This window comes from Rhinatrema bivittatum, chromosome 3 (assembly GCF_901001135.1).
Source record: "Rhinatrema bivittatum chromosome 3, aRhiBiv1.1, whole genome shotgun sequence".
NCBI lineage: Eukaryota > Metazoa > Chordata > Amphibia > Gymnophiona > Rhinatrematidae > Rhinatrema > Rhinatrema bivittatum.
Genome location: NC_042617.1, coordinates 370,236,224 through 370,261,014, shown reverse-complemented (window position 1 = coordinate 370,261,014; position 24,791 = coordinate 370,236,224). Strand labels below are relative to the sequence as shown.

The 24,791-nt window shown below is 46.2% G+C and overlaps 1 protein-coding gene across 4 annotated transcripts in view; it reads left to right on the top strand.

The window, feature by feature from the left end:
• Positions 1 to 24,791, top strand: part of DOP1A (DOP1 leucine zipper like protein A) — a 237,564-nt gene that overhangs the window by 99,426 nt on the left and 113,347 nt on the right. For 3 of the 4 annotated variants that reach the window (XM_029595531.1, XM_029595530.1, XM_029595533.1), the window contains exons 12-15: positions 6,693 to 6,812; positions 15,857 to 15,971; positions 16,585 to 16,614; positions 17,040 to 17,273. In XM_029595531.1, the coding sequence (XP_029451391.1) occupies positions 6,693 to 6,812; positions 15,857 to 15,971; positions 16,585 to 16,614; positions 17,040 to 17,273 (499 nt within the window). The remainder of the gene's footprint in view (positions 1 to 6,692; positions 6,813 to 15,856; positions 15,972 to 16,584; positions 16,615 to 17,039; positions 17,274 to 24,791) is intronic. The other variant, XM_029595532.1, reaches the window with a different exon arrangement.

The window sequence follows — 24,791 nt, the reverse complement described above, 5'->3', positions numbered from 1 at the left end:
CAGGATGAAGCAAATATTGACAACCTTATTCCTATATACAAAAAAAAAAAAAGACAAGTTATACTTTTTTCAGAGTTCAAAACTTGTGTTTCTCAGGGGACAATTGTGTCCCCTGGCTCTTATAGGGTCCTAGGGGGACTTGCCCCTTGAAGGTTCAGCCTAGGACTCCTTGCCCGGTGACTTTTACTGGCTTGGGGCGATACTGGTGGTCCAGTCACTCCCCCTCTTGACCAGGACCCGGGAGGCTTTGGCTCGGGTCCTTTTGCACTGCTTATTTGCTGCTGACACAAACGAAAAAAAAAAAAAAAAAAAAAAGGTCACGGAAGCCAGACAGAGCACTTCTGCCTCACCCGCATTTAGTTGCTCTCAGGACAAAGAGGACAGAGCATTGCAGGATTCATTCTCCTGCTCTCGCTCCACGTGGCAGCCCAGCTCAGCTGTTTTTTCTTTTGCTTTCATTTTCTCTGCGGCACATTTATTCTTCTCATGCTGCGATCGGCTGCCTGTCTTGCCTGCAGCTTTCTCGCGTTGGCCTATGTTCTGCTTGCTTGCCGGGGGGTGAAGAACTCTCTGGGACTCCAGCGAGGTCGGTGGTCCGGGGTCAGGCTGCTGCTTCGCTAAAAGCCACGGGAACGGCGGCCATTTTGGTTTCAGACATCGCTGCAGGCTCTGTGCCTCAGGGGGGAGGAGAGCCAGATTTTAGAATTTCTCCACCTGATCTCAGCTCTGTGCCCTGCCCGGGGGGGGGGGGGGGGATGTGCCTGACTCCTCTGACCCTGTGCCCCCTCCCCCACTACCTGGGGAAGCCCAGCATAATCCTTTCTCTCTAGATTTTGTCCTCTTGCTTCACAAATCTTATTTAGCCAGCCTCCAGGAACAGGAGGACCCCTCGCAGGCCCCCCCCCCCCTCCGGCTAAGATCCCTCGGGTCTCTGTTGCCCAGCCTCCTAGGGCCCCAGATTCCCAGGGTTCCATCCGGGTCAGGACAGTGCCAGGCGCTCCGACCTTCCCGGACCCCCCCCCCCCCCCCCCCCCCCACCGATCCAGATACGGACCCAGATCTGATTACTAATCCCCCAATAGAGGGTAACGACCCGTGGGTTTTGAGATTGTTCCAGAGGGAAGAGCTGGATCCGCTCATTCCTTTTGTTCTGGATGAGCTGGGGATCGAAAACCCCCCTGAGGATTCCTCCAGTGCAGCTGCCTCAGGGAATGTGGACCCGGTCCTGGTGGGTCCCAGGGCTCCTCCACGTACTTTTCTTTCCACCCCATGCTCATGCAACTCCTCGAATGGGAGTCTCCCAAAGCCGGTCTTCGGGTGGGCAGGGCAATGGACAAGCTCTATCCCCTTCCTGACCAATGCCTGGAGATGCTTAAGGTTCCCAAGGTGGACACTTTGGTTTCCGCAGTCACCAAATGGACCACCATCCCCGTAATCGGTGCCACAGCGCTCAAGGATGTTCAGGATCGCAAACTGGAACTGCATCTCAAGCGGATTTTTGAAGTCCTTGCTCTGGGAGTGGATTCAACAATTACTCAGCTCCCAGGACCTCCCGTCTGCAGAGGCGGAACAGGCGGATCGGCTGGAAGACCGCGGTAGCGTATGGGGCTGATGCCCTCTACTACTTGCTCCGGGTGCAGGCAAGGGCCACAGTGTCAGCAGTTTCGACCAGACGGCTTCTTTGGCTGCGCAATTGGTCTGCAGACCCCCCTCCTCCAAGTCGCAGCTCGGCACACTTCCTTTCAAGGGTAAGTTGCTTTTTGGCGAGGAGCTTGATCAGCTTATTAAATCTTTGAGTGATGATGAGATCCATAAGCTGCCTGAGGACCGTCCTAAACAGACTAAGTCCTTTCCTTCGCGCTCTCGCTTCCGTGGTCAGCGCAGGTATAATAACAGAGTGCGGGGCTCCTTCCACAGAGATGTTTGGCCCTTCCGAAATGGTAACCTGCAAGTCCTCACAATGAGATGAGGCCGGCCCATTCCTCCGTTCTAAACTTAGGTGGTAGTCTGTCCCTCTTTCTTGCGGAATGGGTCAAGGTTACAACGGATCAGTGGGTTCTCGAAGTGATCGAAAATGGCTACGCATTAGAATTTGCTCGGGAACTCCCGGACCACTACCTCGTCTCTCCCTGCGGGAGCCGAAAGCATCCAGCGATGTATCAGACTCTGGCCGGTTGCAGGAGCTGGGAGCCATAGTCCCTGTGCCACTGGAGGAACAGGGATCCGGCCAGTACTCCATCTACTTTGTCGTTCCGAAAAAGGATGGCTCCTTCCAGCCCATCCTGGATCTCAAGAGAGTCAACCGGGCCCTCAAGGTTCCCCATTTCCGGATGGAGACCCTGATGGCGGTTATAGCGGCGGTTCGCCTAGGCGAATATCTCGCATCCCTCAACCTTACAGAGGCTTACTTGCACATTCCAATCCGCCACGACCATCAGAAGTATCTCCGCTTCAACATCTTGGGTCAGCACTTCTTGTTTCGGGCGCTTCCGTTTGGTCTCGCCACCGCACCACACACATTTACCAAGATCATGGTGGTAGTGGCGGCCTTCCTTCGCCGGGACGGAGTCCTAGTCCACCCTTACCTGAATGACTGGCTCATTTGTGCCAAATTGGAGAACCTCTGTATGATTGCGGTCAGCAGAGTCTTGCCGTTCCTCACCTCTTTTGGGTGGATAGTCAACTTCTCCAAGAGCAGCCTTCAACCCTCCCAGGTCCTGGAATTCCTGGGAGCTCACTTCGACATCCACGTGGGCAAGGTGTTGTTGCCAGAGACTCAGGCGCTCAAGCTCATGGATCAGATACGTCATCTCCTGTCCCTATCCGTCCCCACGGCCTGGGACTACCTTCAGGTACTGGGCTCTATGGCTTCAACTATCGATGGTGCCTTGGGCTTTTGCACATATGCGTCCGTTACAGAAAGCTTTGCTGTCCCGCTGGCAACCAGTCTCGGCGGTGTTTCGGGCTCCACTACCGCTCTCCACCTCTGCTGTAGCCAGCATGCAGTGGTGGCTCTCACTCGCCCACCTCCTGAAGAGGATCCCCCTGAAGACTCCTCAGTGGATCATTGTTACGATGGATGCCAGCCTCTCGGCCGGGGGAGCGGTGTGTCAGACTCAGTCTATCCAGGGACTCTGGTTCCCAGTGCAATCCCAGTGGCACATCAATCGTCTGGAGGCCCGAGCGGTCTGTCTCTTGCTCAAGGCTTTTCTTCATTGATCCATCGCTGAGCTGTACGAGTCCTCTCCGACAATGCCACCACAGTAGCGTACATCAATTTCTAGGGAGGCACCATGAGTCGTCTGGTGGCCTTGGAAGCCAGCAAGCTCCTTTCCTGGACGGAGCGTCATCTGGATCGACTGGCAGCTTCCCACATTGCGGGGAAGGACAATGTTCAAGCCGACTTTCTCAGTCACCAGTATCTAGTCCCCAGAGAATTGGAGCTGTCCAATGACACGCTGCACCTGATAGTGCGCCAGTGGAGGGCCCCCCCACTTGGATCTCATGGCCACGATGGAAAATGCCAAGGCTCCCAGATTCTTCAGTCGCAGAAGGGGAGCACTGCTCGGAAGGCATGGATGCCCTGGTCCTCCCCTGGCCACGCTGCATTCTTCTCTACGTGTTCCCACCCTGGCCTCTGGTGGGAAAGGTTTTCAGAAGGATAGAACTTCACAAGGGCCCAGTCATTCTGGTGGCTGCTGAGACCATGGTTCACGGACCTCGTGAACCTTGCCACGGAGGGTCCGCTGCACCTCTGTCACCTTCCCAACCTTTTGCACCAAGGTCCTGTATTTTTAGATCAGGTGGATCGCTTCTGTCTAGCAGCCTGGCTTATGAGTTGAGGCGATTTAGGAAGAAGGGTTATAGGGAGGAGGTGATTTCCACATTGTTACGGGCTCGTAAGACTTCTACCTCTCTCTTATGTCCGGGTCTGGAGAGTCTTTGAGAATTTGTGTCCTGTGTCCTGGTGCGCAGGGCCTCTGTGTCTCATGGTCTCTCAAAGGGGTTGTCCCTTAGCTCCTTATGGGTGCAGGTCTCTGCCCTTGCTTCCCTCCTCGGGCGGATCGATAGCTATGCGGTGGTGGCCCATCCAGACATTATTCGCTTTCTCAAGGGTGCTAAGCATTTGAACCCACCTGTCCGGGCTACTTGTCCGTCGTGGATTCTTAATTTGGTGCTTCGTGTTCTTTGTGAGCCACCCTTCGAGCCTCTCCGGCGGGCTACCCTTAAGGACCTGACCCTTAAGGTGGTGTTCCTTACCTTTATCTGCTCAGCCAGGAGAGTATCCAAGATACAGGCCTTATCCTGTAGGGAACCTTTCCTGCGTTTTTCTGATTCAGGGGTTATTCTTAAAACGGTCCCCCCTCCTTACCGAAGGTTGTTTCCTCTTTCCACGTGAATCAGTCCGTGGAGCTCTCAGCTTTCTCTTCGAGGATGTTGCCAGCATGCCGGGTGGCGAGCTTCGCAAGCTGGATGTCAAGAGGGTTCTACTACAGTTTCTTCTTGTTACGAACTAGTTCCGCGTCTTGGATCATCTTTTTGTCTTGTGGAGCGGCCCTAATAAAGGCAATAAGGCTTCTAAGGCTACTATTGCTTGTTGGCTTAAGGAGGCGATTGCGTCGGCTTATCTTTGTCGGGGCCGGCCAGTTCCGGAGGGCTTGAAGGCCCATTCTTTGCGTTCGCAGGCTACTTCTTGGGTGAAGAGTCAGTTGGTGTCTCCACAGAAGATCTGCAGGGCTGCTACCTGGAAGTTGCTGCATACTTTTGCTCGCCACTATCGTCTCGATGTCCAGGCGCCAGTTTTTGGCTCCTTTGGCAGACAGGTGCTTCAAGCCAGGACTATCTCGGTCCCACCCTACTTAGGGAAGCTTTGGTACATCCCACTGTCTGGACTGATCCGGGTACGTACAGGGAAAGGAAAATTGGTTCTTACCTGCTAATTTTCATTCCTGTAGTACCACAGATCAGTCCAGACTCCCGCCGTGGCTACATTACTGTTTTCTATGTCCGCTCAAAGTGTTTTTTCCTTTTGTTCTTTACAGAGCAACTGAACGCGTGGTCTCCTATCAGAATTTTCAGGCACCGGGAGTATCTCCCTGCTAGATATGTATATCAGAGCAATTTTTTTCTCACAATGTTTTGAATTTTTTCCAGTTACCAGTTCATAGTTTGCGGTTTCTTGTTGATCTTTTACGGGTTATCGTTATATTTCTCTGCTTTGATATCCTTTATACTGAAGGGACGCTAGGGGTCGCTCTCCTGATATAGGATACTCTTTCAGTTTTTCTCTGTCTCCATCTGCTGGACAGGAGGCTCAACCCACTGTCTGGACTGATCCGTGGTTCTACAGGAATGAAAATTAGCAGGTAAGAACCAGTTTTCCTATTATGTAAATAAACTCAAAGGCAACTTCCTGCATTGTTCATGCACCAGCAGCTTCCATCCTGACTGTTGGTTGTCATTGGGTGGTAACTTTGAAGCTCTCGGATAACAATGATATTGACAGCACTTAGGCAGAGATCAGCGCAATGACATTAAGATTCACAGGCAAGTTATTCAGATTGCGATGAATGTACGCATCCACAACATAAACAGCCATCAGGTTGCCAAAGTTTTCTAGTGGTAGCGCTTAACTCATTCCCTCAAAAAGTGGGTTAGGTTCCTCGCTTCTAACTTGTTGAGCATTAGCCATGGTTTTTAGATAATTCAATTGATGGTTATAACCAACAAAATCATTAAGATTTCCCCCATGTCTCTTCTCATTTTGTTTTTCTATTCACGAAGGCATGTTAGCCACTGCCATCATACCGAATGAGTGCAAGTTGTGATATTTTTGTGCTGATCCTAGTCTCAGGCCTCTCGGACTTCACACTGATGGATGGTGAAGTATGACTGCAGCATGAACAGCAGAAGAGTGGGTTTAGGCAGGAAGGGGCCCACCCTTTATTCCAGCAAATATAAGAGACCCAAGAAAAATCTGAGAAGCGAGGAAGAGTTGGCTTGATGCTCAGAATACAATAGAGCTGTTTTGAAGTCTCAGTGGCAGCCTGATGCAGCCGGAAGGTGTTTCCAGGAGGAGCAGAATTAGCTACTTAACTTATGCGGCTTACTCTGGCCATCCTGTAGGGCTGTCCTAAAGTTAGCTGGATATACTTATCCAGTTAACTTTAAGATAGCTGGGAATATTCCGCTGCGCTGCTGAATATCTCTAAGTTAGCCGGATAGGTACCGCTCTGCGGCTGAATATCGGCCACCTAGTTTTTGTTGTAACAGCATGTGGGATCCTGGATGTTGCAATGTAAAGTTAAATTAGAAATTCATTTGGAAATGAACATCCTAAAGGGCAATTTGTACTCATGCCAGACGAGAAGAGATGGCGTGTACTGATCGGGTGAGCTAACTGCTCCTGGCACTTATTACAACCATTAGTCTCGGCCATAGCACTGTGACACAGTTGACTCTGGTTAAGTCTTCTCTCCAGCTGGACTCGGGTACATTGCAGAAGTGATGCACTCCAGCTCCAGGGAGGGAGGGGAAATGAAGGTGGCTTCTGCTGCTACAGTGGCAAACTTTGCTGGAACAAGAGTAATGCTGAAGAATTCAGAGCCAGCAGTATATACTAAACAAGGGACAGATTTTATTTTCTTGTATATGAAATCTGGTTATTAATACATTTTTATGTTTTATTTTAGCAAATTGCGGGAGAATAAGAAAACTGCTGAGCTAATTAAAACTGCCAATCTTCTGTTTAATTCCTTTGAGCCTTACTACATGTGGGATTACATTGCCCGCTGGTTTGAAGAATGCTGCAGGTAAGCAGAGTCTTGTCTAAGTAATGTACAGTGTGCATTGTTGGGTGTATTAGTATGTGTTTGACCTTCAGTCACCTTGAAAGGTCTTTACCTCTCGTGCTAGATTATTGCAGTTCCATTTGGCTGGTTCTCCGTTCTGTTGACCATTTTTTGTCTTTTCATTCCTTGATACATTCATCTGGCTTCTCTCTGCTGCCCTCGAGGTCTCCTCTTTCATTAGGGGTTACATTTAAAGGTTTTATATATCTGCTCCTCCCTTCTTCCTTGCCCCTCTCCTTTGTAACTGAAAACCCTGATTCATCTGTTCACCCAGCATGGTCCCAGCATTCAGTTTCTCAAATGCAAATTTCTCTCCTTCCACTACCCTTTTCTGAGCTTTTCAGTTCCTAGTTCCCACTACTCTGACATGAGCATTGCCTTTTTATCTGTCTCTACCTTATACATACACATTTGGATTAGACTGAAAGAAGACCAGAAGCTCATTGAGTTCAACCATCTTCTCTTCTGCCTTCTCCCCATTGTGTATCCCCATGTCTCTGGGTCTTCGTCTCTTCGACCTTGATTCACTCTTCATAGTGGACCTGCCTTGTGATTGTTTGTTTGAAAATGTACTTTAATTAAACATGCTGTATACATCTATACACAGAAAACACTTTTTAAAATTTTTGCTGAAAATCTAATTTAGATATTCTTTTTATCAAACAAGAGTCCTAGCCTCTTAAAACCATTTCTTCACAATATAAAATTATACTTGAAGTTCAGAATTTGTGGCTGTAAGGTGCTGACATGTCCAGAAACAATGGATTCGTGTGACTATGATTTTGTATGACTGTATTTATGCTTACCTTGTACAGCCCTAGATTCATAATTAATGCTACACACCAAATGGCCATGCAAGTAGGAGGAGCCCCCACATTTGGGCAACGTCTTGCCCATGAAGCATTCAAAGTCAGCTTAAAGAATAGTTCTAAGATGCTGTAGCTAAGACAACTGAACTCTATTAGGTGAGGGGGACAGGACAAACTGTCAATAATCCGAACTTCAGTATAAGTGATTAGTTAAAGCTTCATTCATCTGCTGGTTTATCTAAATACAAGGCCTTCAGTTCTGCACTGTGCTGTTGGTATTCATTTGCAATAGGTAAGTAAGCTCCCTGCTCAAAAAACTTTAGTCATAAGTAAAGCCTAGATTCATCATTTTGCTATATTTATAGCAAAAATAGCATCCACAATTTAAAAAAAAAAAAAAAAAAAAAAAAGGGGGTTATGCCAAGCGAGTTAAATTTATCGCACCCGGGTTATTTTCACATCGCACGCTGAGAGAGAGCACCTCTGTAGAGGCTTACAAAAAACGTAACTATTTATATCACTGTAAGAGGGGCCACTAGTAACTCAGGCTGAGGTTTGTGATGTGGAGTGCATTCTGGAGGGCAGTTTTGCATGCACAGTCGTACGTACAAACAGAACAGTTACCATCAGTGAAGATTTAATGTGATTTGGAGGGATGATAGGTAAAAAGAGCAGATTTCTACACTGTACTCTCTACCTACCTTGATTGCAGCTAGGTAGAGAGAGCATCAATTCAGGTAGAGAGAACATGCTACAAATCTACTTTTCTTTTACCTTTCATCACTCCAAATCACATTCAGTCTTCACTGGTGGTAACTGTTCTGTTTGTACCTAGGACTCTGCATGTAGTATAAAAAATTCAAATACAAGTGAGCCTCCAGAGCGGCTTTCCCTCTCTCCTCTCCCCTTTCCCCTCTCGAACTGGGATGTGCGATAAATCCCGTAATGCACAGCTATCGCAGACATAACGCACAGAAAAAATGTGTAGTTATTTCCTGCATTAAATCCCGTGATAGTGTGCATTACATTATTGCGCACAACATTAACCAGCCCTCATTTCCATTTACTCCACCGAAACTCCTCCTACTCGACTATTAATTTTAAATTTGCATACATATTTTGCGATGCGGTATTTATCGCATGCGTTATGACGTTATTGCGAGTGTTGGGGCCCTAATGCATGCGATAACACCCTAACTCATTTTGATAAATGATCCACGTAAGAGAGAGGAAATATGCAGGAGATCTAATGATGGGGTAGTTATAGAAATGATGCATCCACAAATTACAAAGGAAGGATTGATTTTCTTTATGCCAATAGATTGTGTCTTTGAAAGCACATCTTTAGGCAGAATTAAAGGTGGCATGCTAGAAGTGCTGATTTACTGCAAGGGGATGGGAGTTGCACATGCAGGGAACTAAAAAGGAAATACTTGAAATCAGGTGTGAGGAACCCAAGGAGGAGGTAGGTTTATGCTTTAAGAAGGAATGTAATGAGAAATAAGAGGAAATTCTCCTAGGACAAGCAGGATGGTAGACCTCACATGTGAGTGACATTATCAGATGGAGCCCAGCACGGAATACTTTTGTCAAAGTTTCTAGAAACTTTGACTGGCACACTGAGCATGCCTAGCATGCCACTATCCGTGTGTCTACATGGAGTCCCTCTTCAGTTGTGTGTGTTTTTTTTTTTTTTTTTTTTCCCCCGCGAAGTAATTGCCTTGCAGTGGTGAGCTCTGCTCTTTAGAGTTTCTCAAACTTCTTTTCCCGGTTTTTCGGCTAGTCAACGTCTGACCCGTCCAGCAGTGTGGCAGGTTTTTGCTTTTCCCTTCGTTGCGGTCAATTCCCAGCATCTCGCTTCTTGGTGGCCACCAACCATTGACCACTTGCTGGCTGTTTTTCATGGTGTTGTCCAGTTTTCAACAGTGCCCCCAGTGCCCGCGGACCATGTCGATTACTGATCCGCATGAGGTTTGTATCCTCAGCCTGGGGGCATCGTATGACATCCTCAGGTGTCATCTGTGCAATCAGATGACCCCCCCAAAGGCTGTTGTGCCCAGCTGGATAAAATGGAGAATGTTTTGGGGTCCAAAAAATCTGCTCCATCTACTCCGGCATTGGAGACATTGACACCTAGGGGCCGAGGGGAGCCGTTAGATAAGCCGTCCCCTTCCACATCTCCAGCAGGCCAATCTCTCTCAAGAGGAGCCGGTGATAGGCCGTCACCAGTGTCGTCACACTCCAAGACATCAGGCTTTTCAGTGTCCTTGGTGCTGGGGAAAGACCGGGCCGAGCATCGCAAAAAGTCATGCAAGCATCACCACCGGTCGTTGGCGGCACATGGTTCCAGAACTGGTGCAGTATCGGCAGCCGCAATGCCACCACCGAAGCAACCCCGTGGGGAAGAGGCGGCATCCTCTATCAGACCCGGGAGTACTAGGCGTTCCCCACCGATGTCAGTGCTGGGCATCGAACCTTCTTTGGGTTCCGAGGAGGCTCCGGTAACACCTCTTCCTCCTCCTTCATCCATCCTAACTTCACCGGACGTTCAGGAGGAGTTGGACACAGGGTTCAGATGGCGGTGCACCGAGCTGCCCCTGGCATCGAGCTGCCCCCAGCACCGGTCCCCATGCCGATACCAGAATCTGCGCCGTCTCTTACCACCCCTGCTAAAGCGTCTGGATGTCCTGCTAGGTGTCCTTCTGATGCAGCTAGTGATGGTGGACCATCAGGTCCCCAACAGCCACTGATGCCCTCCTCTGGAACGATTCCCATTATTCGGTCCTCAGAGGAAGAGGACTTGCTATGGCCATCGGCGCCTTGGGGTTGCTTGTCCCGTGGCCGGAGTTTCCCGATCCTGTTCCTGGGCCGTCTGGGATCTGTGTGCCATCGGTGCCGTTACTACCCTCAGGGGTCATTGATGTCCTTAGGGCCATCAATGCCCCTGGTGCCCGAACCAAAGAGCTTGGACAGGGGCCATCCATGCCAGCTCCCAGGGGTCCCCTGGGAAGATGATACCTCGGACTCCTCTTCTGAGGACTCCAGTGATCTCCTTTCAGTGCTTTTTTTGCCAGATAAGAGCTTTAGATCTCCCCCAGAGGATCTTTCCTTTGCGGCCTTTATTCAGACTATGGCTGAGGCCATCCCATTTCAGCTCCTCACAGAAGAGGACGCTCGGCATAAAATTCTGGAAGTCCTCTAGTTCGTAGATTACCCAAAGGAGATAGTGACTGTCCCAGTCCATGATATCTTTAAGGAACTCCTCCTTAGGATATGGGAACATCCTGTGTCCGTTCCTCCCGTTAATGGGAAGGCAGATGCCATCTACCTGGTCCAACAGGCATTGAATTTTGAGAGGCACCATCTCCCACACCAGTCCGTGGTAGTGGAGTCCGCTCTCAAAAAAGCCAAGCGCTCCCGCACCCATGCCTCTGCCCCTCCAGGCCGGGATCACAGTGCACTAGATGCCCTGGGTAGGAAGGGGTATCAGGGCGCTATGCTCATCACCTGTATCGCTTCCTTCTTAATTATATATGACCCAGTACACCTGGAACCTGTGAAAGCAGATCCAGGAGCTATCAGAACACCTGCCACAACAGCAGCAAGATGCATTTGCAGTGGTGGTACAGCAAGGTCTGGAGGCGGGAAAACACTAGCTGAGGTCCGCCTATGATGATTTTGAAACAGTGGCAAAGATGGCTGCAGCAGGTATTTGCGCCCACAGAATGGCCTGGCTTCGGACCTCTGGCTGGAAGTCAAGGAAAAGTTGGCAGACCTGCCCTGTAAGGGAGAGAATCTCTCTGGGGGATAAGTTCACGGACACGGTGGCCCATTTGAAGGACCACCATGAGACCCTTTAACAGCTGTCAGCTAGCACTTTTGAGCCGCCAGCCTCAGTCAGGAAAGCCTCACAACAAGGCTCGAGGAAGCCCTTCTATCATCAGAGGAAGTATTATCCTCTGGCCTCGCAAACTCGCATGCCCTGCGCTGGTTCTAGGGGTAGTTCCCGTCAGCAGCAGGCCCCCAGTCCTCAGCCAGCCCCCCAACAGGGCCCCACCACGGGTTTTAACTAGGGGCGAGGGAGCATGAGTCAGTTTGCTGTACCCTCTGCATCCTGCCCTCCGGTCGGGGGTAGGCTGTGTTGTTTTGCCTACTGCTGACCCCCTTGTTACATCAGACCAGTAGGTTCTCACAATCATTCGCTGAGGGTTACTGGATGAATTTATGGGAAGTTCCTGCGGACTTTCCCCCATATCCTTTGTGGGTTTCGTCCGCTTCTCCAGAAATACATTTGACAGAGTTCTCCACCCTTCTAATGGCAGAGCGCTAGAACCCATTCCCCTCCACCAGCAGGGCCAAGGGTTCTACTCTCTGTATTTCCTTATACTAAAGAGAACTGGGGGCTTTTGCCCTATTCTTGATCAGAGAGCCTTGAACAAATTCCTTCAAAGAGAGAAGATCAAGATTGCATCTTTGGGCACCCTGATCCTGCTCCTCAGAAGAGGAGACTGGCTCTGCTCCCTGGACTTGAAAGATGCCTACGCCCACACTGCAATCTTCCCGGGTCACAGGAAGTACCTTTGCTTTGTGGTGGGAAAGGATCACTTTCAGTTTTGGGTGTTACCATTCATCCTTACGTCAACCCCTCGGGTCTTCACCAAGTGCTGGGCAGTGGTGGGGGTGCACCTCTGGCGTCAGAGGGTACCTGTCTTCCCCTACTTGGACGACTGGCTGTTCAAAAATGCCTCTCAGCAGGGAACGCTTTGCACCTTGCGTTTGACCATCCAGGTACTGCAATCTCTGGGGTTTGTCATCAGTTACCCCAAGGCCCACCAATGCCCCTCGCTCCACCTGGACTTCATAGGTGCCAGACTGGTCATGGTTCAGGCCAAGGCATTTCTGCCCTGTGATTGGGCGCTTGCCCTGTCCTCGCTGGTGAGCTTGGTCCACAGCCTTCAACAGGTTTCTGCTGATCTGCTGCTTCATCTTTTGGGTCATCTGGCTGCATCCGTCCATGTCACCCCATTGGCCCCCCCTGTGCATGTGCAGGGCACAGTCGACCTTGCGGTCGCGGTGGCAGCAGGCTTCCCAGGTCCTCGAGGCGCACGTCTGTCATGCCGCCTCTCCGGGTCTCCCTGTGCTGGTGGGAGAATCTATTGAATTTGGAGCAGGGCGTCCCTTTTCAGGCTGCCCATCTCAGGTGGTGCTTACCACTGATGCCTCCCCACCTCGGTTGGGGGGCACATGTGGATGATCTCCACACACAGGGTCAATGGACGGCTCGGGAACCTGTCAGATCAATTTCCTGGAGCTTCATGCAATTCATGTCCTTTGGGCATTGCAACCGCTTGTCCCACAAGGCAGTCCTGATCCAGACAATCAGATAGCAATGTGGTAAATCAACAAGCAGGGAGGCACTGGGTTATTCCTTCTCTTTCAAGAGGCTGTGCATATTTGGTCCTGGGCTCTGTCACAGGGTGTGCTTCTCAGGGTGATGTACCTAGCTGGAGCAGAGAATGTGGGGCGGACTGATTGAGGTGTGCGTTCTAGCCACACGAATGGTCGCTGAATCCAGCAGTGGTGGCCCGGATCTTCCGCCAGTGGGGAACTCCAGATGTGGATCTCTTTGCCTCCCCTTACAACTGCAAGGTGAACATATTCTGCTCCCTGTTCAGGACAGACAGACTTCCAGCCTCAGTCGCCTTTGCCCGACATTGGGGCATGGGTCTCCTGTACGCGTATCCTCCTCTACCACTGGTTACGAAGACTCTCTTGAAGCTCCAGCGGGACCGGGTGACAATGATTCTCGTGGCCTCGTACTGACCCAGACAGGTATGGTTCCCACTCTTTTGGGACCTGTCAGTCAGGGAGGCCAACCGTCTGGAGACCTCGCCTGATCTGGTCATGCAGGATTAGGGCAGGCTGTTCCATACAAAACTCCGAGCATTACCATTGATGGCCTGGATGTTGAACACTTAGTCCTGCAGCCCCTGGACCTCTCTGACGACATGCCTCAGGTGTTGGTAGCTTCCAGGAAGCCTTCCACCAGGAAGTCTTACTGGCTAAAGTGGAGAAGGTTCTCAGTCTGGTGCGAAGGGCATGGCTTCATCCCTTCGCCTGTCCCACTCTGAAGTTACTGGACTATCTGTGGCATATCTCAGAGGCTGGGTTAAAAACCACCTCTGTCAGGGTACACCTGAGTGCCATCTGCGCTTACCATCAGGGTGTTGCTGGTATACCCATCTCTGTGCAGCCCATAGTGGGGCACTTTATGCACGGTCTGCTTCAACTGAAGCCCCCCAACAGCCTCCTGTTGTGTCCTGGGACCTCAACGTGGTATTGGCGCGGCTCATGTGAGATCCTTTCAAGCCTATATGCTCCTGTGATCTGAAGTTCCTCACCTGGAAGGTTCTCTTTCTGGTGGCGGCCACTTCAGCTCAAAGGGTTAGTGAGCTTCAGGCTTTGGTTACGATTCCACCCTACACAAAATTCTTTCATGATAGAGTGGTTCTGCATAAGCATCCTAAGTTCCTAGCTAAGGTGGTGACTGATTTTCATCTCAGTCAATCATTCTGCCCACCTTTTTTCCAGGCTTCATTCACATCAGGGCAAACGGGCTCTGCACACTTTGGATTGCAAAAGAGCCTTAGCTTTCTATCTAGAACGCACAGCAGGCCACAGGCAGTCCACACAGCTCTTCATATCTTTCGACAAGAATAGATTGAGAGTTGCGGTGGGCAAACAAACTCTGTCCAATCGGCTGGCGAATTCTATTTTTCTGCTATGTGGAAGCAGGCCTTCAACTTGGAGGCTGTGTCAAGGCTCATTCTGTAAGGGCTATGGTGGTGTTGGTAGCCCACTTGTGGGTGGTTCCCATCATTGAAATCTGCAGGGCTGCAATGTGGAGTTCCTTACACATGGTTGCTGCCCACTACTGCTTGGACAAGGATGGTCAGCATGACAGTAGCTTCAGCCAATCTGTCCTTCGCAATCTCTTCCAGCCTTAAACCCAACTCTCCCTACCTAGGGCCCATTGTTAGGGTAAAGGCTACTTCCCTCTGTTACCAACAGTACCGTAGTTTCTTGTGCCCGTTGGCACCCAGTTAGGGGCTGTTGGGCATTGTTACATTTGAGAGCAGCCTGCAGCTTGGTATTCACCCATATGTGAGGACTATCATCCTGCTTGTTCTAGGAGAAAGCAGAGTTTCTTATCTGTAACAGGTGTTCTCCTAGGACAGCAGGATGTTAGTCCTCAGGAAACCCGCCCACCACTCTGAGTTGGGTTCTCCTGTGTTTTGTTTTATTTTTTCGATCGTGAATTCTGTTACGAGACTGAAGAGGAACCTCACATAGACACACGGTTAGTGGCATGGTGGAAATGCTCAGTGTGCCAGTCAAAGTTTCTAGAAACTTTGACAAACATTTTCCCTGCCAGGCTCCATATGATGATGTCACCCACATGTGAGGACTAACATCCTGCTGTCCTAGGAGAACACCTGTTACAGGTAAGCAACTCTGCTGACCTGCAGAGGGGCAGATTGGATTGCATAAGGTTATGTTTTTATTTAATCTTGTTTTACATTGTTATTGATTTGTATGGGTGTAATGTTGTTTTGTGTTGTGTGTTTTAATCTACTTTGAAAAGACCTAATGGGTCATGAAAGGCAGAATATAAATTTGTAAATTAAATTAAACTATTCAAAGAGAAACAGAGCATCTTAAAAATGGGTGAAGAGATGCTGGAACTCATTGAGATGCCCAGAAGAGAGAGAGAGAGACATAGAAGGAAGGTGCTCTTGTCACTGTATTCTGGATAACTGAGGATAGGGAGATTAGGGGGGAAAAAAGATGTTTTCAGAGGTCTTGATGCTGTAGTTGGTTTGAGTGTAGGAGTGGCCTGTCCTTTTACCTTTTGATTACAGTTCGTCATTTGGCTCAGCAGTCCAGTGTGAACAGGCTACGGCTGAGCTCCACAGAATTCTAAGGAAAAGGAGCCCTGTCTATCATAATGACAAAGTAACTTGGGTTACCATTGTGACTCTAGTGCCATTGTTCTAATTTGTTTCTCTTTGCATTTCTGTCTCTTACATTCAATCTTAGTGGTACTGGAAAACCCTATATTGATGGTATGCATATAAATAAACTATTTTAGACAGGTTTTATATGAGGAGACAATCTGTTCTTTTAACTCTGTAGGCGGACACTGCATGCAAGACTTCATCTTGCATCTGGAGCTGACAGAGAGCCATCCGAGCTGCCCTTGACCAATTTCTGCCTATTAGTTGATTTTTTGTTGGATATCGTGTCTTTGGTAAGAATCCCCTGTATCCCTTGGTCTGTTGGGTAAGCATCTATAAATGGTTTAGTACAGGGCTTGCCAAACCTGTCCTGGGAACCCCGCAGCCAGTCAGGTTTTCAGGATATCCACAATGAATATGCATGAGAGAAATTTGCATGTCATGAAGGCTCGGTATGTGCAAATTTATCTCATGCATATTTATTGTGGATATCCTGAACACCGGACTGGATGCAGAGTCCACAGGTCAGGTATTGGAAACCCTGATATAGTGTGTAACTTGGACAACATTTCTGAGTTAACCGCACTTCCAAAGTTAGTTTTACTTATTTAGTCATCTGATTCTCAATCTTTCCTCTTCACACTTTCCCCTTTCATCCTTTATCCTGTCAAACCTGTAATAATATCATTTCAGTGCAGCTTTGGATGTAATTGCATTAGCTAACTAGGAGCTTTGGATCTAATAATGAAGTGTTTGCATACTGCTGCCATTTAAAATTGTCTAGCAAAATGTTAATCCTTTCACTTCTAACGCAATATTGTATAATTCTTGTGCTTGAGTGACAGTTGCCAGAGCGGATCTACTGTGTGTCTTCTCTGCTTACTTCTTTGCTTTCTTCTTTCCAAGCCTACTAGAAGTATGAGAGTGATTTGCCAGGTATGGCCTGTGATCTCTGTTCATTCTTTTTTCTCACTAGGGGGGTTGGCACTATTTTATGGGGATTTTTATACTTAAAATGTTACAGACTGTAGAACCTGAGGAGAGATGATCATCTTTGGCACATAACATTAGAAAATGTTTAACTGCATGGGGGGAGGGCGTTGGGGTTTGAAAAAAAATAATGTAAATAATGGGACAAAATGCAAAAATTTTAAATATACATGTTGTCATTATGTATTATGAATTTAATTCTTATTTTACCAGAGGAAAACAGACTTTTTTTTTTTTGTAAACAACATAGAATAAGATAAATAGATAAGAGAATATGATGGGCATGTACAATTTGTTGGATATATTTCTTTTCTGAGGAGGGAATTAAGTGTCATTTTCTGACTTTTTTTTTTAATCATTTCTCCTCACAGGAAACATATATCGAGATCCAGACAGAGCACCTGCCACAGCTGCTGCTCAGAATGATTTCTGCGCTCACAAGTCACCTCCGGGCCCTGCACCTGACGGAACTCGCTGACTCCCTGCGGCTCTGCTCCAAGATTCTTAGCAAGGTTCAGCCCCCGCTTCTGTCCGCGGGTGCAGACAGCAACCTGCAGCTTCAGAGCGGGCAGAACAGCAACTTGAAAGAACGAGAGGACAGAAAGGTAAGGTTTTTTATGTCCTGATGTGTCCTCAGGCCTGCTGCCTTCCCAAGCATCTTAAGTTTGTTGTGGTTAGCTGAATGTAGAGACTGAACTCTGTCTCATTTTTACAGTGTTGACATAGCGGCAGTAGCTAAAAGCTATCTGGTTAAGGAGCAACCCTAAGCTTTAATTTACAAAACAGCAAATTTTATTTTAGGTAAACATAGAGAAGTAAATATTCAAAAGCCATTTAGATGGTAACAGAAAATGTATCCTTCTAAATGTCAATATTCATCGCAGTATGCGGCTACATTCTAGCTGCATAACAAGTTGTGTGTCTGGAACTTAGCTGCATAAATTGAGGGCGGGCGGGAGGCATTTCTAGAAAAATCTGGCGTACCCAGAAATGCAGAAGGGCTAAGCGGAATCTTTTTGAGGCTACTTCCACGTTCACTTTGAATTTCAAAACAAGAAAAAAACAACAGTATTTTGGGGATTCATTTTTTAATTATAAGAACATGATATGCCTTATTCAAGAGACTTTTCCCCCCCATTCTGTGCCTATTGAAACAGTTTTTACTGACATTTGGTTTTCAGCTCTTCATGTGGTAGCTATGTAGTAGATGTGTCCTAGCAAGGATTTACATAATAGGCTTTCCTGAGGATGAACAGGGAGAGTAGTCCAATGGGCGATGTGAAGGAAACTGGACATCGATGGACTTTCTCTGTAAGAACTGGCAGAGCCAAGCAGAAGGAATGTTCAAAACCTCCAAATCCAAGTGCCGTTGTTCCTCTTTATAACACATGGACTGGACATCGGTACATGGCTTTGTTTAAATGATCTCTTCATTGCAGTCTTTGATGCCTACAGCAAATACTGTACAAGTTTGACATTAGGTAATATGAATTCAGATTGCTAGGGTATTCTTTGTTGAAATGCTGACTGAAGAACTTTCATCTGCTTTTGGTAAGTTGGACTTCCTGGGAAAGAGCTTAAATCTTGAAAAAAAGTTTTTTCTTAAAGGGTTAGACTATTACTGGCTGTGTGTATATTGTGTGTTAGTTTTAAAGGTTAGTATTTATTTGCAAGTGTTAAGAATTGCATGTCTGTTTAGGGATAATAGACTGGATGAATTTTGTGAGTTAGTAAACGTTAATATCTGTAGGTATTAGAATTGTGAATTTGCAAAGGTCAGACTACTGAAAAGATGAGAGTTCCTGAGCAACTAGTCATTAGTTCCTGAACATACCCAGATCAGTCCAGACAAGAGACAAGCTGGAGTTCATGGAGGCTGTTTCTACAGATGGAAACAGCGTTAGTGTCTCCAGTCACCTGCGGAGCTAAGAGGACTTGTCTGATCCCTAGAGAGGAAAATGATGATTTCTTCTCTGGCTATAAGTTGACAGGCAAGAAATTTCTCTTACATGCAGTGCCCTCCTGGTTGCAGAAGCTTGTCCGCTTGGCTGCAGGAAGGGGCTGAGAGCGATGGTGTTCTTCACCGCCGCCTCCTCCTTAGTCCCTCTCCCATACATTTTTTTTTTTTAAGAGCCCAAATATACATATTCAAGAGGTCATATATGGTAAACAGGAGCATAAAATGGAGTCTCTTCTTCACTTTGAACTGCTGGACCTCCCTCATCTGGGACCTCCCTTTCTTAGAGGGATCATCTGTCTGGTTTGTGACAACTCATGATCAGACCGTGTGACAGAGTTGACCAGTGCTGCTGACCTAGCTGATAAGGTCTCCTTTCTGGATTGGATGGTCCAGCTTCTAGGCAGACCTGAGCTCTGCTAAAGGTTTTAAACACACAGACACACACATTTTAGGTCAATTCTGTTTGCGGAGATAATTTCTTATTCTTACAAAGAGGCCTAATTTAAATATTGTGTGCTGGCAGATCAGATAACTCTGTCACATATTACTATTCTGGCCTAAGTTCATCATCTCTGTATTTCTTTGCTGAAATACAGATCAAGCATCTATTTTGTGAGGTCAGAATCTATATTTTGCTGCATAGTTGTGAAACTTCAGGTATCACCCTACAATTCATTCTACTTTGTAGCACTGTAACAATGAAGTCGCTCATTGATATCATCTGTGCCCCACTTACACATTTAGTTAATTCATCACTGATATCAGAAATTGTACCTCTTGTGTTAAAACAGGCCTCAATTCACCCTTAACTAAAGAAACCTTATTTAGATGCCCTTGATTTGAATAATTATCATCCAAGTTCAACTACTTCATTTTTAGGTAAAGTTTGTAAATTAGCAATCTTGAAATAACTTTACATAAGAACATAAGAAATGCCATACTGGGTCAGACCAAGGGTCCATCAAACCCAGTATCCTGTTTCCAACAGTGGCCATCCAAGTCACAAGTACCTGGCAAGTACCCAAACATTAGATAGATCACAAGATGCTATTGCTTATTAATTACCATAATAGTTTATGGATTTAACATCTAGGAACTTATCCAAACCTTTTTTAAACCTAGTAACACTAACTGCTGAAACCACATCCTCTGGCTCTGAGTTTAACTATGCACTGATTGAAAAAGAATTATCTTCTTCTTCTTTACTTGACCAATACCAATTTGGATTTCAGCAGAATTATAGTACAGTGCTTCTGATAAGATCTAGTTTAGAGGTCATCCTAAGAAAATATGATACCGGACAAAGCATCCTTATTCTTCTAAATCTATCCTCAGCATTTGACACATTGAACCATCAAATTCTTTGTGATCGCCTGTTCCAAATTGGTATTGGGGATATTGTTCTGGAGTGATTTTGGCCCTTTCTGCTTAATACCAAGCATCAGGTTAGGATGGGATTGTCCATTTCCACTTGGTTCCCTTTGAACACAGGAGTCCCACAAGTGTAATTTTTGTCTGCAATGTTGTTTAACATTTATTTAAAACCAATCTGTAGATTACTCATGGGATTAGAAATTCATTACTGCCTCTATGCGGATGACACACAATTTTTCTTTTCTGTTTGCGAAATCTCCATCGACCTTTCCACAGTGAAGAGTTGATTGTCTTGTAACAGATTATCATTAAACCTATCAAAAACTGAGATTCTCTATTTAGGTTCTCCATCCTTGAGAATTCTCCCATCAGATATTCTTTTCCAAGGCAACACAATTCCCTTTGTAAATCAAGGAAGAAACCTAGGAATTATCATTGATTCGGACTTGCTCTTCAAAATTCATACCAAATCATTGATACAAAGATCTTTAGGGAAACTGAGGATGCTTCATAGATTAAATCCTTATCTTAACATATCAGATTTCAGATCTGTGTTGCAATCCTTTGTTATTTCAAGGTTTGATTATGCAAACTCCATCTGTCTAGGTCTTCCTCAATACACTCTAAAAGCTCTGCAAACTATTAAAAATTCTGCAGCCAGGATTCTCACAAGCACCACAAAAAATATTATCACATTTCCCCAGTTTTGAACTCGCTACATTGGCTTCTTATCAAGCAGAGAGTTCAATTCAAAATTATTTGCATGATTTATAGAGCATTAAGCAATGACGCTCCAGCATGTTTGTGCACTTTATTCAAAATTTACCATCCATCTAGAGCACTGCATTCAGAGGGCCAGCTATATTATGTGATGCACCTAGTTTTTAAAGCATCAGGCTCTGTGAGGTAAGGGAAAAACTCCTTTTAGTAGCAGGTGCAGAATTTTGGAAATGGCTCCCAATTGACTTGAAGAAAGATGGATGTAATAAAACATTCAGAAAAAAGCTGAAGTCCATTCTATTCAGACAGGTTTACTATATAGTGTGGATCAACTTAGTGGGGGTGGGGGTGGCACTTTATGTTCAGGATGGCATAGAGTCCAACTGAATAAAGATCCTGCAGGAGACTAAATACATAGTATAATCTTTATGGGTAGAAATCCCATGTGTGTTGAGGAAGAGGATAGCGATGAGGGCATACCACCATCCACCTAGCCGAGATGATAGAAGTATACTACCAGCAACCTGGCCAAAATGATCAGACAGATGATAAAATACTAAGAGAAATTTAGGGAAGCTAACAAATTTGGCAGTACAGTAATAATGGGAAATTTCAATTACCCCAATATTGACTGGGTAAATGTAACATCAGGATATGCTAGGGAGGGTAAAGTTCCTGAATAGAATAAAAGTCTGCTTCATGGAACAATTAGTTCAGGAACTGACGAGAGGATGAGCAATTTTAGATCTAATTCTTAGTGGAATTTAGGATCTGCTGTGAGGGGTAACTGTGGTGGGGGCCACTCAGCAATAGTGATCATAGCATGATTAAATTTGACTTAATGATTGTAAGGGGGACATTAAGTAGATCTATAGCTTTAGCACTAAACTTTCAAAAGGAAGACTTTGATAAAATGAGTTAAATTAATAGGAAAAAAAACCTGAATGGTGCAGCTACAAGGGTTAAAAGTGTACAACAGGCATGAACATTGTTTAAAAATACCATCTTAGAAGCCCAGTCCAGATGTATTCCATGCATTAAAAAAGCAGGATAGAAGGCCAAACGACAACCAGCATGGTTAAAAAGTGAGGTAAAAGAGGCTATTTTAGCCAAAAGAATTTCCTTCAAAAATTGGAAAAAGGATCCATCTAAAGAAAAAAGGATAAATCATAGGTATTGGTAAGTTAAATATAAAACATTGATAAGACAGGTTAAGAGAGAATTTGAAAAGAAGCTGGCCACAGAGGCAAAAATCATAATAACTTTTTAAAATGTATCTGAAGTAGGAAGCATGTGAGGGAGTCAGCTGGACTGTTAGATGATATGGGGTTAAAGGGGCTCTTAGGGAAGATAAGGCCATTGCAGAAAGACTAAATGAATTCTTTGCGTCAGTGTTTACTAATGAGGATATTAGGGAGATATCCGTTCCTGAAAAAGTTTTCAAGGGTAATGATTCACAGTGAATCTGGAAGAGGTAGTAAAAAAAAAACAAAAATAGCAAATCGCTCGGACCAGATAGTATATATATCTCAGTGTTGTGAAAGAACTCAAAAATGAAATTTCAGATCTCTTATTAGTAATTTGTAACCTGTCATTAAAATTGTCCTTGGTACCTGAAGACTGGAGGGTGGCCAACGTAACCCAGATTATTTAAAAAGGACTCCAGGGTGCTTCAGGAAATTGAGCCAGTAAGCCTGACTTCAGTGCCAGGAAAAATAATTTTGTTCTAATGAACAAAACCACATAACATATAGATAGACATAGTTTAATGAGACATAGCATGGATATACCCAAGGGAAGTCTAGCCTCACAAATCTGCTACATTTTTCTGAAGGGGTTAATAAATATGTGGATAAATGTAAACCAGTAGATTTAGTGTATTTAGATTATCAGAAGGTGTTTGACAGACTCATAAGAACCTTAAAAAGTCATGGGTTTAGGAAGCAATATCCTTTTGTGGATTGTAAATTGGTTAAAAGATAGGAAATGGAGAGTAGGATTAAATGGTCAGTTTTCTCAGTGAAGAGAGGTAAATAGTGGAGATCTGTATTGGGACCAGTGCTTTTTAATATATTTATAAATGATCTGGAAAGCAAAACTAATTTGCAGATGACACAAAATTATTCAGTTAAGTCACAAGCGAATTATGGGGCGGATTTTCCGAGCCCTTCTCGCCTAAATCCGCCCAAAACCGGGCGGATTTAGGCGAGCAGGGCCCTGCGCGCCGGTGAGCCTATTTTACATAGGCCTACCGGCGCGCGCAGAGCTCCGGGACTCGCGTAAGTCCCGGGGTTCTCCGAGGGGGGCGTGTCGGGGGGGCGGGCCCGGTCGTCGCGGTGTTTCGGGGGCGTGTCGGCAGCGTTTTGGGGGCGGGTACGGGGGCATGGCTACGGCCCAGGGCGGTCCGGGGCGTGGCCGCGCCCTCCGTACCCGCCCCCAGGTCGCGGCCCGGCGCGCAGGAGGCCCGCTCGCGGGCGGGGATTTACTTCTCCCTCCTGGAGGCGTAAATCCCCGGAGAAAGGTAAGGGGGGGGTGTAGACAGGGCTGGGCGGGTGGGTTAGGTAGAGGAAGGGAGGGGAAGGTGAGGGGAGGGCGTTAGAGGATTCCCTCCAAGGCCGCTCCGATTTCGGAGTGGCCTTGGAGGGAATGGGGGTAGGCTGCGCGGCTCGGCGCGCGCCGGCTATACAAAATCGATAGCCTTGCGCGCGCCGATCCAGGTTTTTAGCAGATACGCGCGGCTCCGCGCATATCTACTAAAATCCAGCGTACTTTTGTTTGTGCCTGGAGCGCAAACAAAAGTAGGCCTATTCGCGGAGTCTGAAAATCCGCCCCTATGTGAATTGCTTGAAGACCTTGTGAGACTGGAAGACTGGGCATCCAAATGGCAGATGAAATTTAATGTGGACAAGTGCGAAATGATGCATATAGGGAAAATAATCCATGCTGTAACATGATGTTAGGATCTATATTAGGAGTTCCCACCCAGGAAAAAGATATAGGTGTCATAGTGGATAATACATTGAAATCATCATCTCAGTATGCTATAGCAGTGAAAAAAGTAAATAAATTGTTAGGAATTATTAGGGAATGAATAATGAATAAAATATAGAATGTCATACTGTCTCTCTATCACTCTATGGTGAGACCACACCTTGAGTATTGTGTGCAGTTCTGGTTGCCGCATCTAAAAAAAAAAAAAAAAAAAAAAGATATTGTTGCACTGGAAAAAGTACAGAGAAAAATGGCCAAATGATAAAAAGGATTGGACGGCTCCCCTATGACGAAAGGATAAAGAGGTTAGGGCTGCTCAGCTTGGAGAATGGACAGCTGACGGGGATATGATAGAGGTCTATAAAATCATGAGAGGACTAGAACAGGTAAATGTGAATCAGATATTTACTCTTTCAGATAATACAAGGACTAGGGGCACTCCATGAAGCTAACAAGTAGCAGATTTAAAAGAAATCGAGGAAAATTATTTTTCACTCAACGCACACTTAAAGCTTGATTTCGTTGCCAAAGGACATGGTTAAAGCAGTGAGCATAGCTGGGTTTAAAAAAGGTTTGGACAAGTTACTGGAGGAGAAGTCCATAAACTGCTTTTAATCAGGTTGATTTAGGGAATAGCCGCTAATTATTATCGGCATTAGTAGCATGGGATTTATTTACTGTTTGGATACTTGCCAGGTACTTGTAATCTGGATTGGCCACTGTTGGAAACAGGATGTTGGGCTTGATGAACCCTTGGTCTGACCCAGTATGACAATTTCTTATATTCTTTTAATGAGGAAATTAACAAAAAAACTAAACGGAGCAGTTGTTTGTGTTAAATCTGCATGAGACGTGGACACTGTTTAATAATACCATTTTGGAAGCCTAGATAAAAAATGTATTCCATGCATTAAAAATGGTCAAAAGAACATAAACATAAGATTGCCATACTAAAATGATCAATGGTCTTCGTTATAAAGCATATGGGGACAGACACAAAGATCTAAATATCCATACCCTAAAGGAAAAGTTGGGTGGGGAGATATGATAGAGACACTTAAATATCTCCAAGGTATCT